The sequence below is a fragment of the Pseudochaenichthys georgianus genome, chromosome 7 (assembly GCF_902827115.2).
Source record: "Pseudochaenichthys georgianus chromosome 7, fPseGeo1.2, whole genome shotgun sequence".
In the NCBI taxonomy this organism is placed as follows: domain Eukaryota; kingdom Metazoa; phylum Chordata; class Actinopteri; order Perciformes; family Channichthyidae; genus Pseudochaenichthys; species Pseudochaenichthys georgianus.
Window position 1 is genome coordinate 3530332 of NC_047509.1, and position 13380 is coordinate 3543711.

The 13380-nt window shown below is 43.1% G+C and overlaps 1 protein-coding gene across 1 annotated transcript; it reads left to right on the plus strand.

Annotated features, from left to right (window-relative positions):
- The first annotated feature begins 446 nt into the window (after nt 1–446).
- LOC117449138 (G-protein coupled receptor 37-like 1) lies at nt 447–9284 on the plus strand. Its single transcript, XM_034086557.2, is given in 10 exon segments — nt 447–927; nt 930–1056; nt 1059–1579; nt 4035–4343; nt 6821–6910; nt 6912–6950; nt 6952–6990; nt 6992–7054; nt 7057–7197; nt 8593–9284. Coding segments are annotated over 10 exon segments (1530 nt in total). The 5' UTR covers nt 447–891; the 3' UTR covers nt 8758–9284.
- Nucleotides 9285–13380: the final 4096 nt, after the last annotated feature.

A 13380-nucleotide genomic window follows, 5' to 3' on the forward strand; every position in this document is an offset into this window, starting at 1 on the left:
CCTGTCACTGTGTGTGTGTGTGTGTGTTGTGTTGTGTGTGTGTGTGTGTGTGTGTGTGTGTGTGTGTGTGTGTGTGCTTGTGTGTGTGTGTGTGTGTTGGTGTGTGTGGTGTGTGTGTGTGTGTGTGTGTGTGTGTGTGTGTGTGTGTGTGATGTGTATGTGTGTGTGTGTGTGCGCTGTGTGTGTGTGTGCTGTGTGTGTGTGTGCTGACCAAGGCTCCATCCAGCCATACTGCAGATAGCTGCTTGTTCCCAGAGACCCTCAGAGCTCCAGGACGCCCAGATCTCTCTGCTATCTGCAGCCCGACACAGCAGCCCGCCGACACGGACCCTGACCCTCGCCCTACGCCCCCCCTCCTGGAGCTCCAGCGCCTGTTTGGATTACTAATGGATGGGAAGAAACACAGTCCAGTTTTAAGTGGGAAACCTGGGGGTATTGACGATTAAAACCACAAGCCTATGCGAAAGAGAAGAGAAGAGAAGAGAAGAGAAGACACCTTCATCTTTTCTGGACTACAAACCAATACAAAATCTATTGGACGATCTAGCAAACATCTGCATTTCTTCATCATCTCGAAACTTTCTGAACGTTGTAGACATCTAGCAACCAGCTGCAAGCTTTGGTGCATTTTAACCTTTTTTCTTCCCTGGAATTGTCGTCTTTACTCAACAAACTTCTGTCTTGAAGTCATTTCCCAGAATCTCTGAACTAGAGTTGCTTCTCTCTGAAAGGTACCGTAGACTTTGCTAAGCATCAAGTTGGTCATTTGGTTCCTGAATATTGGCACTTTTTGGGAACTTTTCTTGGCATTTTAATTGAAGCTCAGCACCTAGGTCTGAAGTTCAATAAGAAGAATCTTAAGAGGAATCATCCACATTAAATATTTGGATCATGGCCCCTACTCTTGCTTTGTGGTTGGGCCTTTTTCTCTGCCGCTGCTGTTGACGGACGCAAAGACCGTTCAGCAACCTGACAGTCAGAGCGACACCCTCAACAAACCCTCATCCCTTGTCAAACTGGAACCACTCTGGACCTCCATGCAGCTCAAGACCGACGAGGCCCCCAACAAGAGCCTCCCATTCCAGAAATGCTGGATCTAGATGTGGACCAACCCCGGCGCCTGGCCCGCGGCGCAGAGGAAGAAGAACAACAGTCCACCTTCAGCCAGTCCTTTGAGAACGACTCCGTCACGACACCGCAGGACACAGCGTTTGACAACGGGACTAAAGTAGCAGCAGGAGACCACAACGATCACGAGGTCCACGGAAACACCTCCAGCTTGGACCCCCCAGGACTCTTCAACCCGTTCTACCCGCTGGCGGAAGGCTCGTACGCGGCCTACGCGGTCCTGTTCCTGGCTGGCCTGGTTCTGGCGCTGGGCGTGGTGGGAAACATGGCCGTCATGTGCATCGTCTGGAACAACTACTATATGAGGTCGGCTTGGAATTACCTGCTGGCCAGCATGGCGTTCTGGGACTTCCTGGTCCTGGTGCTATGCCTTCCTGTGGTGGTCCTCAACCAGCTGTCCAATAGGAGGATCCTTGGTGACATCACCTGCCGCATGGTGCCCTATATGGAGGTGGGTGGGGCTTATGAGGAAGTAGGAGGAGCAAGAGAAAGATTGCTTGAAAGTAATTTTTTGAAAGAGTTTTGTTCCATCTGGGCAGAACTGAACAGACATGGTTTTTAATACAGACTTAGGTTTGGGAGTTGATGAAAGTAGAATTGTACCTCTTTGGATGGAGATAGGCTAACAGTTCAGTCATCAGTTCAGTCAATATGCTAAGCTTGACTATAATGGAGTCTTATTGTAATCTGAGATAGCAATTTAAAGAATGGCGTTCTGGGACTTCCTGGTCCTGGTGCTATGCCTTCCTGTGGTGGTCCTCAACCAGCTGTCCCATAGGAGGATCCTTGGTGACATCACCTGCCGCATGGTGCCTTATATGATGGGTGGGGCTTATGTAGAAGTAGGAGGGGAAAGAGGAAGTTTGGTTGAAAGTCATTTTGTTTAAAGCGGTTACTTGTGGCAGGTGAAACAGATTTTGGCAACGGTTTTTTCATCTACTGGTCAATTCTGAGATTTTTTAGGGTGGAATGCAACAGCAATATTTTTATATCATAAATGAAATGCAGCAAAAATGTAAAACAAATATTATTTTTGGTTGGAAGTCTTGCTGTTTGCGTCCCTATGCCAATAAGTCAAATAACTGGTTGCCAAATTTAAATGGCCATTTGGCAACCATTACTTTTGGTCCCTGTAAATTATATATGTTTTTATTTCATTGAAAGGTATTGACTTAAGTGTGTGTGTTAAAGTGCCCAAACATCTAATATGACAGTTTTGTTCTAAATGTACAACAGTTTACTTATCTGTATTTTTGTGATATATGAACTATTGCTAAAGAGCAGAGATTCAGTCGTTTTTGGCCAGTCACCATGGAGACCTGGTTCTTTGTCTGCTGGGGCGTCCTGCTGCTGCCTTCATGGTTTGACAGGAACACATTTGGGGTGAAACTGTGTTTGAATGATCTGTGACCCTTTACTACAGGTGGCCATATTGGAGTCTTCAGTTCAGAGAATGTTTGACAGTGTTTTGGTCCGTCTTGGCAGAACGGAACATACATGGTTTTTAATACAGACTTAGGTTTGGGAGTTGATGAAAGTAGAAGTAGAACAGTTCAGTCATCAGTTCAGTAAAGTTCATAGGCTACGCTTGGCTAAAACCGGAGTCTTATTGTAAGCTGAGATAGCAATTTAAAGAAATTACAGACTCTTAAATACATTGTAAACTTTTTAGCGGGAACCAGCTGAGTGCACAGACATTAACTCAGTAGTGAGAGACGGACTAAAGATTAAATAACACCAGACTGATCCTTTAATTTCCTCATGTGGTTTGATTGATCACATTGATAGCATTGGGTAGAGAGAGTGTGTGGCACTTTATCCCTTTGAATAGCAATCATGGAGAGTTTATACTGTAAACAAAATATACAAAAAGGAACAAATAATGTCTGTATTTGGACTCGTCTTTCTGGCCATGATATGATTTCCAAAACGTTGAATTTTCCAATCCTTGTTTAGTTTACCGATTTTCGATTGCAACAAAGGTCTGGCAGATCAGACATGTTGTGAATATACATTTTATTTTAATATTGTTCAGATTTTTTTATTGTATTACCTTTCTACTCTATTCTATATTTATATTTCATGATTTTTGCTTTAATTTTAGTCTTTATTTCTCCTACTATTTTTCAGTTTTGCACCAATACACCAATTCAAGTACTTTAGAAGAAGACGACATATAGAGGAAATGTCTTTCTCCACTCTGTTGTGTTTACACATTATTATTATTGAATTATTATTCAAGGTTAAGGTATTCATTTATATTGTATGTTAACGTATATTAAGATGTAAAAAAAAAAGTAAAAACAAAAGGGAGAAGGGGTCGGATTAAATAATTGTAAACTTCTTCCGACCCCTTTTCGGACGTGTAATTAGCTAAAGCTTTGTTGTTTATTGTTATCAGACAATGATACTACAGATTATTCAATTATTATTTAAATATTTCGTTTAGTTATTGCATTCATTTGTATAGTACTGTATCATGTCTGTATCATCTTTTGTTTCATTTGTATTTTCTTTGGTTTTACACGCTCGAAAAAAAATAATAAACTAAACTAAACTAAACACACATGGGAGGATACACACACAACCATATGCAGAGGAGAGGTGGCCAGTTATCCTGCGCCAAGGGAGCAGTTTCAAGGTTAGGTGCCTTGCTCAAGGGTATCTTGGCAGTGGCCTAGGAGGTGAACTGGCACCTATCCAGCTACCAGCTTTCTTCTTCGGGTCAAACGGGACTTGAACCCGCGACCCTTCGGTTCCAAGACCAAGCCCCTACAGACTGAACCACTTCTGCCAGATATAGGAATGTGCTTGTCCTTGTGTTTAAAGTTGCTATATAAATAAACTTGCCTTACCAAAGCAAATACCTTCAAAACAACCTCCATTGTTCTCGTCCTCTCCTGCAGACCGTGTCTCTGGGCCTCACCTCCTTCACTCTGTGCGCTCTGGGCATCGCTCGTTTCCACGCCGCCACCTCCTCCTCGCAGGCCAAGGCCCGACTGGTGGAGCGCTGCCACTCCATGCTGCTGCAGCTGGTTCTGGTGTGGCTCACTGCTCTGCTGCTCTCCAGCCCAGAGATCTTCCTCTGGCAGCTCACCCAGTCCGTGTCCCCGACATCAGGCCTGCTGGTGGACTCCTGCTCCATCACACCTTCCTCCCCCCTGTCCCTCTACCTGCCCGACTCCCTGCACTCTCTGTTGCTCAAGTATCACCAGGTGAGAACTTAACATACACATGTGTCCCCTCTTCTTCATGTCTCTTCTACATCAACATGTGTCCCCTCTTCTTTATGTCTCTTCTACATCAACATGTGTCCCCTCTTCTCCATGTCTCTTCTACATCAACATGTGTCCCCTCTTCTTCATGTCTCTTCTACATCAACATGTGTCCCCTCTTCTCCATGTCTCTTCTACATCAACATGTTGTCCCCTCTTCTCCATGTCTCTTCTACATCAACATGTGTCCCCTCTTCTCCATGTCTCTTCTACATCAACATGTGTCCCCTCTTCTTCATGTCTCTTCTACATCAACATGTATCCCCTCTTCTTCATGTCTCTTCTACATCAACACGTGTCCCCTCTTCTTCATGTCTCCTCTACATCAACATGTGTCCCCTCTTCTTTATGTCTCTTCTACATCAACATGTGTCCCCTCTTCTTCATGTCTCTTCTACATCAACATGTGTCCCCTCTTCTTCATGTCTCTTCTACATCAACACGTGTCCCCTCTTCTTCATGTCTCCTCTACATCAACATGTGTCCCCTCTTCTTTATGTCTCTTCTACATCAACATGTGTCCCCTCTTCTCCATGTCTCTTCTACATCAACATGTGTCCCCTCTTCTTCATGTCTCTTCTACATCAACATGTGTCCCCTCTTCTTCATGTCTCTTCTACATCAACATGTGTCCCCTCTTCTTCATGTCTCTTCTACATCAACATGTATCCCCTCTTCTTCATGTCTCTTCTACATCAACATGTGTCCCCTCTTCTTCATGTCTCTTCTACATCAACATGTGTCCCCTCTTCTCCATGTCTCTTCTACATCAACATGTGTCCCCTCTTCTTCATGTCTCTTCTACATCAACATGTGTCCCCTCTTCTCCATGTCTCTTCTACATCAACATGTGTCCCCACTTCTTCATGTCTCTTCTACATCAACATGTATCCCCTCTTCTTCATGTCTCTTCTACATCAACATGTGTCCCCTCTTCGTCATGTCTCTTCTACATCAACACGTGTCGCCTCTTCTCCATGTCTCTTCTACAACATGTGTCCCCTCTTCTTCATGTCTCTTCTACATCAACATGTGTCCCCTCTTCTTCATGTCTATTCTACATCAACATGTGTCCCCTCTTCTCCATGTCTCTTCTACATCAACATGTGTCCTCTCTTCTTCATGTCTCTTCTACATCAGCATGTGTCCCCTCTTCTCCATGTCTCTTCTACATCAACATGTGTCCCCTCTTCTACATCAACATGTGTCCTCTCTTCTTCATGTCTCTTCTACATCAGCATGTGTCCCCTCTTCTTCGTGTCTCTTCTACATCAACATGTGTCCCCTCTTCTACATCAACATGTGTCCTCTCTTCTTCATGTCTCTTCTACATCAGCATGTGTCCCCTCTTCTCCATGTCTCTTCTACATCAACATGTGTCCCCTCTTCTACATCAACATGTGTCCTCTCTTCTTCATGTCTCTTCTACATCAGCATGTGTCCCCTCTTCTTCGTGTCTCTTCTACATCAACATGTGTCCCCTCTTCTACATCAACATGTGTCCCCTCTTCTTCATGTCTCTTCAACATCAACATGTGTCCCCTCTTCTTCGTGTCTCTTCCACATCAACATGTGTCCCCTCTTCTCCATGTCTCTTCTACATCAACATGTGTCCCTCTGTGTAAAGAGACTCTGAAAGTTTCAGGAACAAAGATTCTCTCTCTTTTTGATCCATTTCTATAAAAAACTGTCTGAAAATGAGCTGATCAGATTTTGGCCACTTTATGATGTCATAAAGTGGCCCCCCCCACCTTATCACCTGAATCTCCTCTAGAGCTCCATTGAGTTCTTTGTAACCAAATGTCTCTCAGAGGGGCGTGGGGAAGGGCTCCTTTTTTTCATCTAAAGTAAACAGACAGAGAATCAGCACTTTGGAAACAGGGCTGAAACAGAGGGGATTATGGGTAATGCTGCCCATTTGGTGTTTGGAGCCAAACACTTCAGAGATATGTTCTGTATATATCTGAGAGCTGTAATATATTGATGAAAAACAGTATAATCGGGGACTTTTAAGGAACTAACTCACCAAAGTAGTTCTGGAAGTAGACCTGACATCTTCCATCTCTTCATTGGCTCAGTTTCTCTTGGGATTGAAAACGATGAGCGTGCTCAGAATAGACCAGAAATGATAAAATAACAGGTTTCTTTTAACTGTCACATGAATCAATTAGAGATATGAATGCTTACTGATTTACTTTTGAAAGTTGATCAAACAATCAAATTATGTGGTGAGTTTAAATGTCAAATTGTATTCTGTGCAAAAAGTTCAAAATAGTAACCTAATTCTGGTAAAAACCGTAACCATGACCCTCAATCTACGCCAAAGTACTTTCCAGAACCATAAAGCACCAGATCGTACCAGAAGTTTTCCAAAACGCTCCACAAGGTCATCAGATGTTTGCTGTCCTCTGTTGCAGGGGCGTATGTGGTGGTGCTTCGGCTGCTACTTCTGCCTGCCCATCCTCTTCACCGTCCTCTGCCAAATGGCCACACGCAACGTCAACAGCGGACTCCAGCTCCACCCAAAAGCAGCGCAGCCATGACGAACCGCTCGACCAGTCAGAAGCACCAGCAGCACCAGGCTGTTGGAGCGGCAGCTGAACTGCACCATGCTGGCGTTGGCGGTGGTTTACGGCGTCTGTGCTCTGCCGCCGAACACGTGTGTAACATCACGCTGGCCTACGCTAACATCTCCATCTCCGAGGAAACTGCCTCCATGCTGGCTCTGTTGCATCACTTCCTGTTGTTCTTTAAGTCATCAGTGACCCCGGTGCTGCTGCTGTGTCTGTGCAAGGTAGGTCAAGCTGTTAAAGTATTGTTGACTTTAACGGGCCCCTTTTGGTCCTCTTCAACCAGAACTGATCACACACAGCTTTAAGACCCAATGATGTAACTACACTGAACAAAAATATAAACGCAACACTTTTGTTTTTGCTCCCATTTTCCATGAGATGAACTCAAAGATCTAAAACATTTTCTATAAACACGAAATAACCATTTCTCTCAAATATTGTTCACAAATCTGAAAAGATCTGTGATGGTGAGCACTTCTCCTTTGCTGAGATAATCCATCCCACCTCACAGGTGTGGCATATCAAGATGCTGATTAGACAGCATGATTATTGCACAGGTGTGCCTTAGGCTGGCCACAATAGAAGGCCACTGTGAAACGTGCAGCTTTGCTTTATTGGGGGGGTCTGGGGGGGGGTCCGAAAACCAGTCAGTATCTGGTGTGAGGGGGTAGGGGTAGGGTTAGGGTTAGGGTAATTTTTGTGAATCGAGTGGCCCATGGTGGTGGTGGGGTTATGGTTAAGGGCAGGCGTATGTTATGGATGACGAACACAGGCCACTCGATTCACAACATTACCCTAACCCTAACCCTACCCCCTCACAGTGTTGCGTTTATATTTTGTTCAGTGTATATGTAACTATAAGGTATGGGACTTCACTGGTGCATTTAGCGGCCATTCTACATAGTAGTAGTACCATCACTGGCACAATCACACGTCCCAAGTAGAAGGGACTCTTAACAATATTGGGTTTTTGCCGATGTCCCATTCGCCGATTTTGACAAATTGGCAATGCAGATACCAAAATACTCACATGTTGTTCTATCTAATTGCAGAAGAACACAAGGTCTCTCCTGTAGATATGAATGTGATATACACTGATTTTAAGACCAACACATTAACTGGACAAAATAAGAAAACAACTAAATGAAGTTTAACTTAACACCAATGTATGCCATTGCCGATATTTCCTTGTATAGCCTTTGTCTGCCAATACCAACAACATGCCAATAACATCAGGCATCCCTAGACACTTTAAAACTGATATCTTGTGTACCATCTTGCTTGAGCATGTACTCAGAAAAAACGGCATGAGAACACGTCCGAGACGAAGAATCTTGGGCTGATGGATAGGCAACCCTCACTTTGTCAATTACTTGGTGTGGCTTCAACAGACAGACTTGACAACTATTCCTTTAAATATATCGTTTGGTGTGGTAGAAGGTTGGTTGCATTAATTGACCAACCTTTGCAAAATTGATGCTCACTATTTTTTTTGCATTTAAACAACAAACCTCTAGCCCGTTCAGATCCAGCTGTAATAGTTAGAGTGGTTACAGTAATATAGTTCTTTGAAAGCCGTTAACGGACAGCTCTGACTGCTTGTCGTTGTGTTCCAGGCTCTCGGTCAGGCCTTCATGGACTGCTGCTGCTGCTGCTGTCAGGAATGTCAGCCGAACGCGACTCAAGGCTCACCAAATATCAAACTGAAGGCGGCCAATGAGACGTCCGTCTTCTTCGACAAGGCTAAAGAAACCTCAGCCATCTTGTCGATCTCCAGCTAGAGCTATAGCATCCAACATCTCCTCTTCCATAAAACAACCTATCTTCTTTTGTATCCTCAAACTCTGTTTCGCTTCTACCCTAAAGTTCCTTAACGCTTCAGTTTCCTTTATCCTTTCTTCTCCACAACGCTTGTTGACCAACGACCATCTTTTCTTCATCTTTTTCTGCCCTCTTTCCTTCTCTCGGAGTTTCCATTTGTATGATATTCCTTTATGGACACAGTGTTACCCCTTTCAGCTTCCTGTCTGTGCAGGAAGTGATGCTTAATCCGTAGTGATTATTAGAAAACTTGCTGTTCTTGCACAACCACCTGTTGTAAAACCAGAAGCCCGTTTCAGGACCCTCCGAAAGGACACTTTCCTCCAACTGGTGTAAAAATGTATGATAAGAAAATTCCTGGATGTCTTCTTTGGTTGGTCTGAAGCTGAATGCGATATTTCTATAAGGAAGATCTACCATGTAAAGCTAAATGAGTAGTTTCAAACTGTGATGGAAGATTGATGAGGAGTAAAAAATAATCTGCTTCGAGGTTGTTTAGTGCCACACAAACATATGTTGGTATAGTGCAGAATCAAGGAGTAACCGTCTGGCTCTGAATATTAACCTCATTTGCTGAATAGAGTGTACAGTTGACGCATTGTTCTGTATATTGAAATGGTGACAACCTGTGGGGCCATTGATCATTGGTCCATCTGTCAAACTATCAAGAAAAAAGAGGTAGACGTCCATGAAGAGCTATTAGATATAACTGTATGACAACTATGTCCACTGGCTGGAAGAAAACACCTCCTCGGGTAAAGGGGACGAAAAACGCCAACAAACGTCTGATTTGAGAGATTATGAAACCATCAGTAAGTGAGGCTGTCCATATCCGTTTGACATATTTTGTTGTGAGCTACTTGTGTAAGATGTCAGAGTTCAGATCAAAAGGGGTCTCTATGTAACAGCAATCAACCAATCAGAGCTGTTGTGAGCATGATTATGGAAGAATATGTCTTTATCTGTTTGCAAACTACGGATGAAATGGACGAAGCTGAACTGTTGAAATTATTTTTACAACTTGTGTTTCTGGGAAGAATAATGACTGTTTCAGAAGGAAGTGAAGGGGGGGGAGGAAGGAGTTTTGAACAGGACCAAGACCTTATAAGTGCTGAGGCGGTGTCTTTGTACAGGAAGTTAAACTGTGTAGTACATTTTAAAGCACATTAATATGTCTCTAGCACAGTCTTTTCACTCAGACTGTCAAACAACTAGAACAAAACGAAGAAACAGAAGTTATGAATGTAGCTGTTTTAATGTTAGATCTACAACTAATTGCATCTCTGTGTGAAGGGAATAGAGATAGTCATTTTTCTATGTCACAAGAATGTGTATGCCTTTGTAATGCTCAGTTTCACAATGTAAAATCCATATAAGCATGTGTCAGAGTCGCCTGTGCCTTAGTGCCTCCTCAGCCCTCAGCTAAATCAACGCATTCAGAAACAAGAGTAGAAGTCTGACTAACTTTGTATTCAACAAACATTTCTTTTTACACTGACTAGTTACTTAAGAGCTAGAGCGTCTGGATGCTAAAATTCACTGTTTGATAAACAGCACTTTTACAGTGGCCCCGATCTACAGAAGGTCAACATGTTTGTTTCCAATTTTGCACAAAAGAAATAAGACATACTAACAGCTCGAGTCCCACTGGTGTCGTGTTTGAGTTCCTTGTAAATGTGAATGAAGTTGACATCGAGTGCCCTCACAGAACAGATTAACTTTAGTGCCTGTCTTATATTTGTCTTTTTAAGTATCTCTAAAGGCTGTGTTTATCTTGTGAACAAGGCATAAACCAACCATTGGGATGTAGAGGTGGTAATTTATAAATAAAGCTGTGCAATTTAAACTGGATTTGTCTGGAGAATTTATTGATGCGATATTGATGTGACTGAGCAAGCTGACAATAACCGAAACATGTCTTTGTATTCATTAGTTCAAGTAACAAGTGGAAGACGCTATTTGGGTGTCTATAGGTCAATTTATTCTTACAAAAGACAATGTTTTGTGATTTCCCGCTTCTTTTATAACTAGGTTGTGAAACTCCTGGTTGTTAAAAAATCTGGTTCTTTGATAAATAAGAAAAGGTAAGAAGCCGGTGATCAAAGACACCAAAGGAGAGATGTCAGATGACCAAGGTGCTTTTGGGTAAGAAATATCTGAACACTAAGCCTCACAATCTGTCCCGTTTTTAATCACAATACTGAAAAGATTAAAATGGCTGTAAGAGTTGGGATAAACAATTCTGGACCAGCGAACCCTTTGCAACTCAATATGATTGCTATCTTCAGCTATCCAGAAGACACGCTGTTTTACTTTGAACAGTTAATATAATAATAATAATTCCTTACATTTATTGTAGCGCTTTTTCCAGATGCTCAAAGCGCTTCACAAATACACATTACACATATACATGCAATGGTCAGATACTGTGGACAATGCCCACAGGAGCAAGTTCAGGTGAAGTGTCTTGCCCAAGGACACCGGCTTTACAGACGCAGCAGCGGCGGGTTTCACCCCTTGATCTGATGATCATTGCACAGCGCACTGCGCCACACCGTCCATCTTCACGCCTCGGGGTCATCGAGGCGCTTTTACAAGTACGCATTAATATCATACATGTACTGTGGACAATACCCACAGGAGCAAATCCGGGTGAAGTGTCTTGCCCAAGGACACAACGGCCTGACGCAGTGGGGGCAGGAGCGGGTTTCGAACTGGAGTTCCCCAGCACCCCCCTTGATCTGATGATCGGATGCACAGACCACTGCGCCACCCACCCCGAATATGGTCTAGTAGAGCCATCAGGCTGACGATTAAAGCAAGTTATTAACTATATGACAAAATATTCTATAGTTAAATACATAAGAATAAAAAATGGCAATGTTAAAAATTGGATCAGGTGTTATCATCAAAGACAAAAGAAACAAGATCATTAATGTCTGAATGTAACTCAATATGTGAGTTGAATGGACTCAGATATTGGCTTCAAAAACACTGGATCAAACCGTTGATGAAATAAAACACACACATGAAAAATGTGCTTTATGCAGAAGCTCATTAAAGCTTTTTGTTGTGTGTCTGTCATGTCGTTTTAAACGGTGTAAAGGAATCCGCTCTGAGAAGATTTTCTCTCCTCAGAGCGGCTGCTGCATATCAATGACCTCACTACTATCCCGTTGCCATGGGATCCCAGCCCAAATCCGCACACACACGGACACACACACCGTTTTGTTAATCTAGAAACTCAAACTCTATTCTAATCAATGTGAGCCCCCCCCCCCCCCCCCCCCCCCCCATCCTTGTCTTCGCCCCGACAGCCCATGAAGAGGACTTACACATCTAAAGGAAAATGATTTCTTCTGTCCTGCTCTCCACAAAATGATGCAAAGACTATTTAAAGAAACTTCTGGCACAACCGTGATCACTGTCAGACAGCCCTTTCTCAGTAAAATAACCTGAATAATAAAAAAGGCCCATTTCAGAATAATTGAGATCATATAATTGATGATCTGGATTCAGTTGTGGCTTTCTCAAAAACAGCTCTGCAAATCGCATCGACAAACTTCAACAGGTTACAGAAAGAGGTCAGCATGTATAGAAGTCTACGAAACAATTACCCTCCGCTTTTAACCCATCCTAGTAGCAGGAGTCTAGTACTAGGAGCAGTGGGCAGCTATTGGACAGCGCCCGGGGAGCAATGGGAGTGAGGGCGGTGGGGGGGTGTCCGGTGCCTTGCTCAAGGGGTCATTTATATTATCATAACTGATCATCTGGATTCAGTTGTGGCTTACTTCAAAACGTTTTGGCAAATCGCATCTGACAAACCTCAACAGGGTGTCAGATTGTATAGAAGTCTATGAGACATGTACACTGCTTAGGACTTGATTTATGACCATGTTTAATACTTTTTCTAATACATGTTTGGCTAGTTTTAGGTCTTTTTGAATGCAGCATGATGTTCATTTTGTATCTTATGGTCACAATAACGCAGGGTATGCTTCGGGGCGGGGCGACGTGTTTTTATCTCACTACTCAAACTACAGTTTTCAGTTCATGAAAGTCTATTTTAACAACACTGACAAGAATATATTGAAGCAGTTGGATACACATGGCTCCACCTTCCTGTGTCCCAAAAATAACAAGATGGCGACGGCCAAAATGCCAATCTGGTGGTTCTTTTACGCATAGTGGAAGTGGGTGGACACTAGAAATCATTCAAATTTTCTTTTGCCAGTTTCCTCAAAATTCTGTTTAATTTGCGATACTTTTCAACGGAAATCCGACCAGCGATACTCCAGGAAAGTCAGAAAATAAGTTTAACATAGTTCAGGTAAACTGACATTTTAAAAAGTGAGTAAGAAAAGAAGTAGGGAAACAGAGAGAGAGATTCATGGAGAGCTGGAGGAACAGAGTGTTTCAGGAGGTTGGTGATGTTGTTCTCATTAGTAGTGATGAGAGCTCGCCCCTCTGATACAAACTACTGAACAGACCACCTCTGTTCACTAATGAAGCCACACACACACACACGCAGAAACACCCACACACACCACACACAACCCACACCACACACACACACACACCCA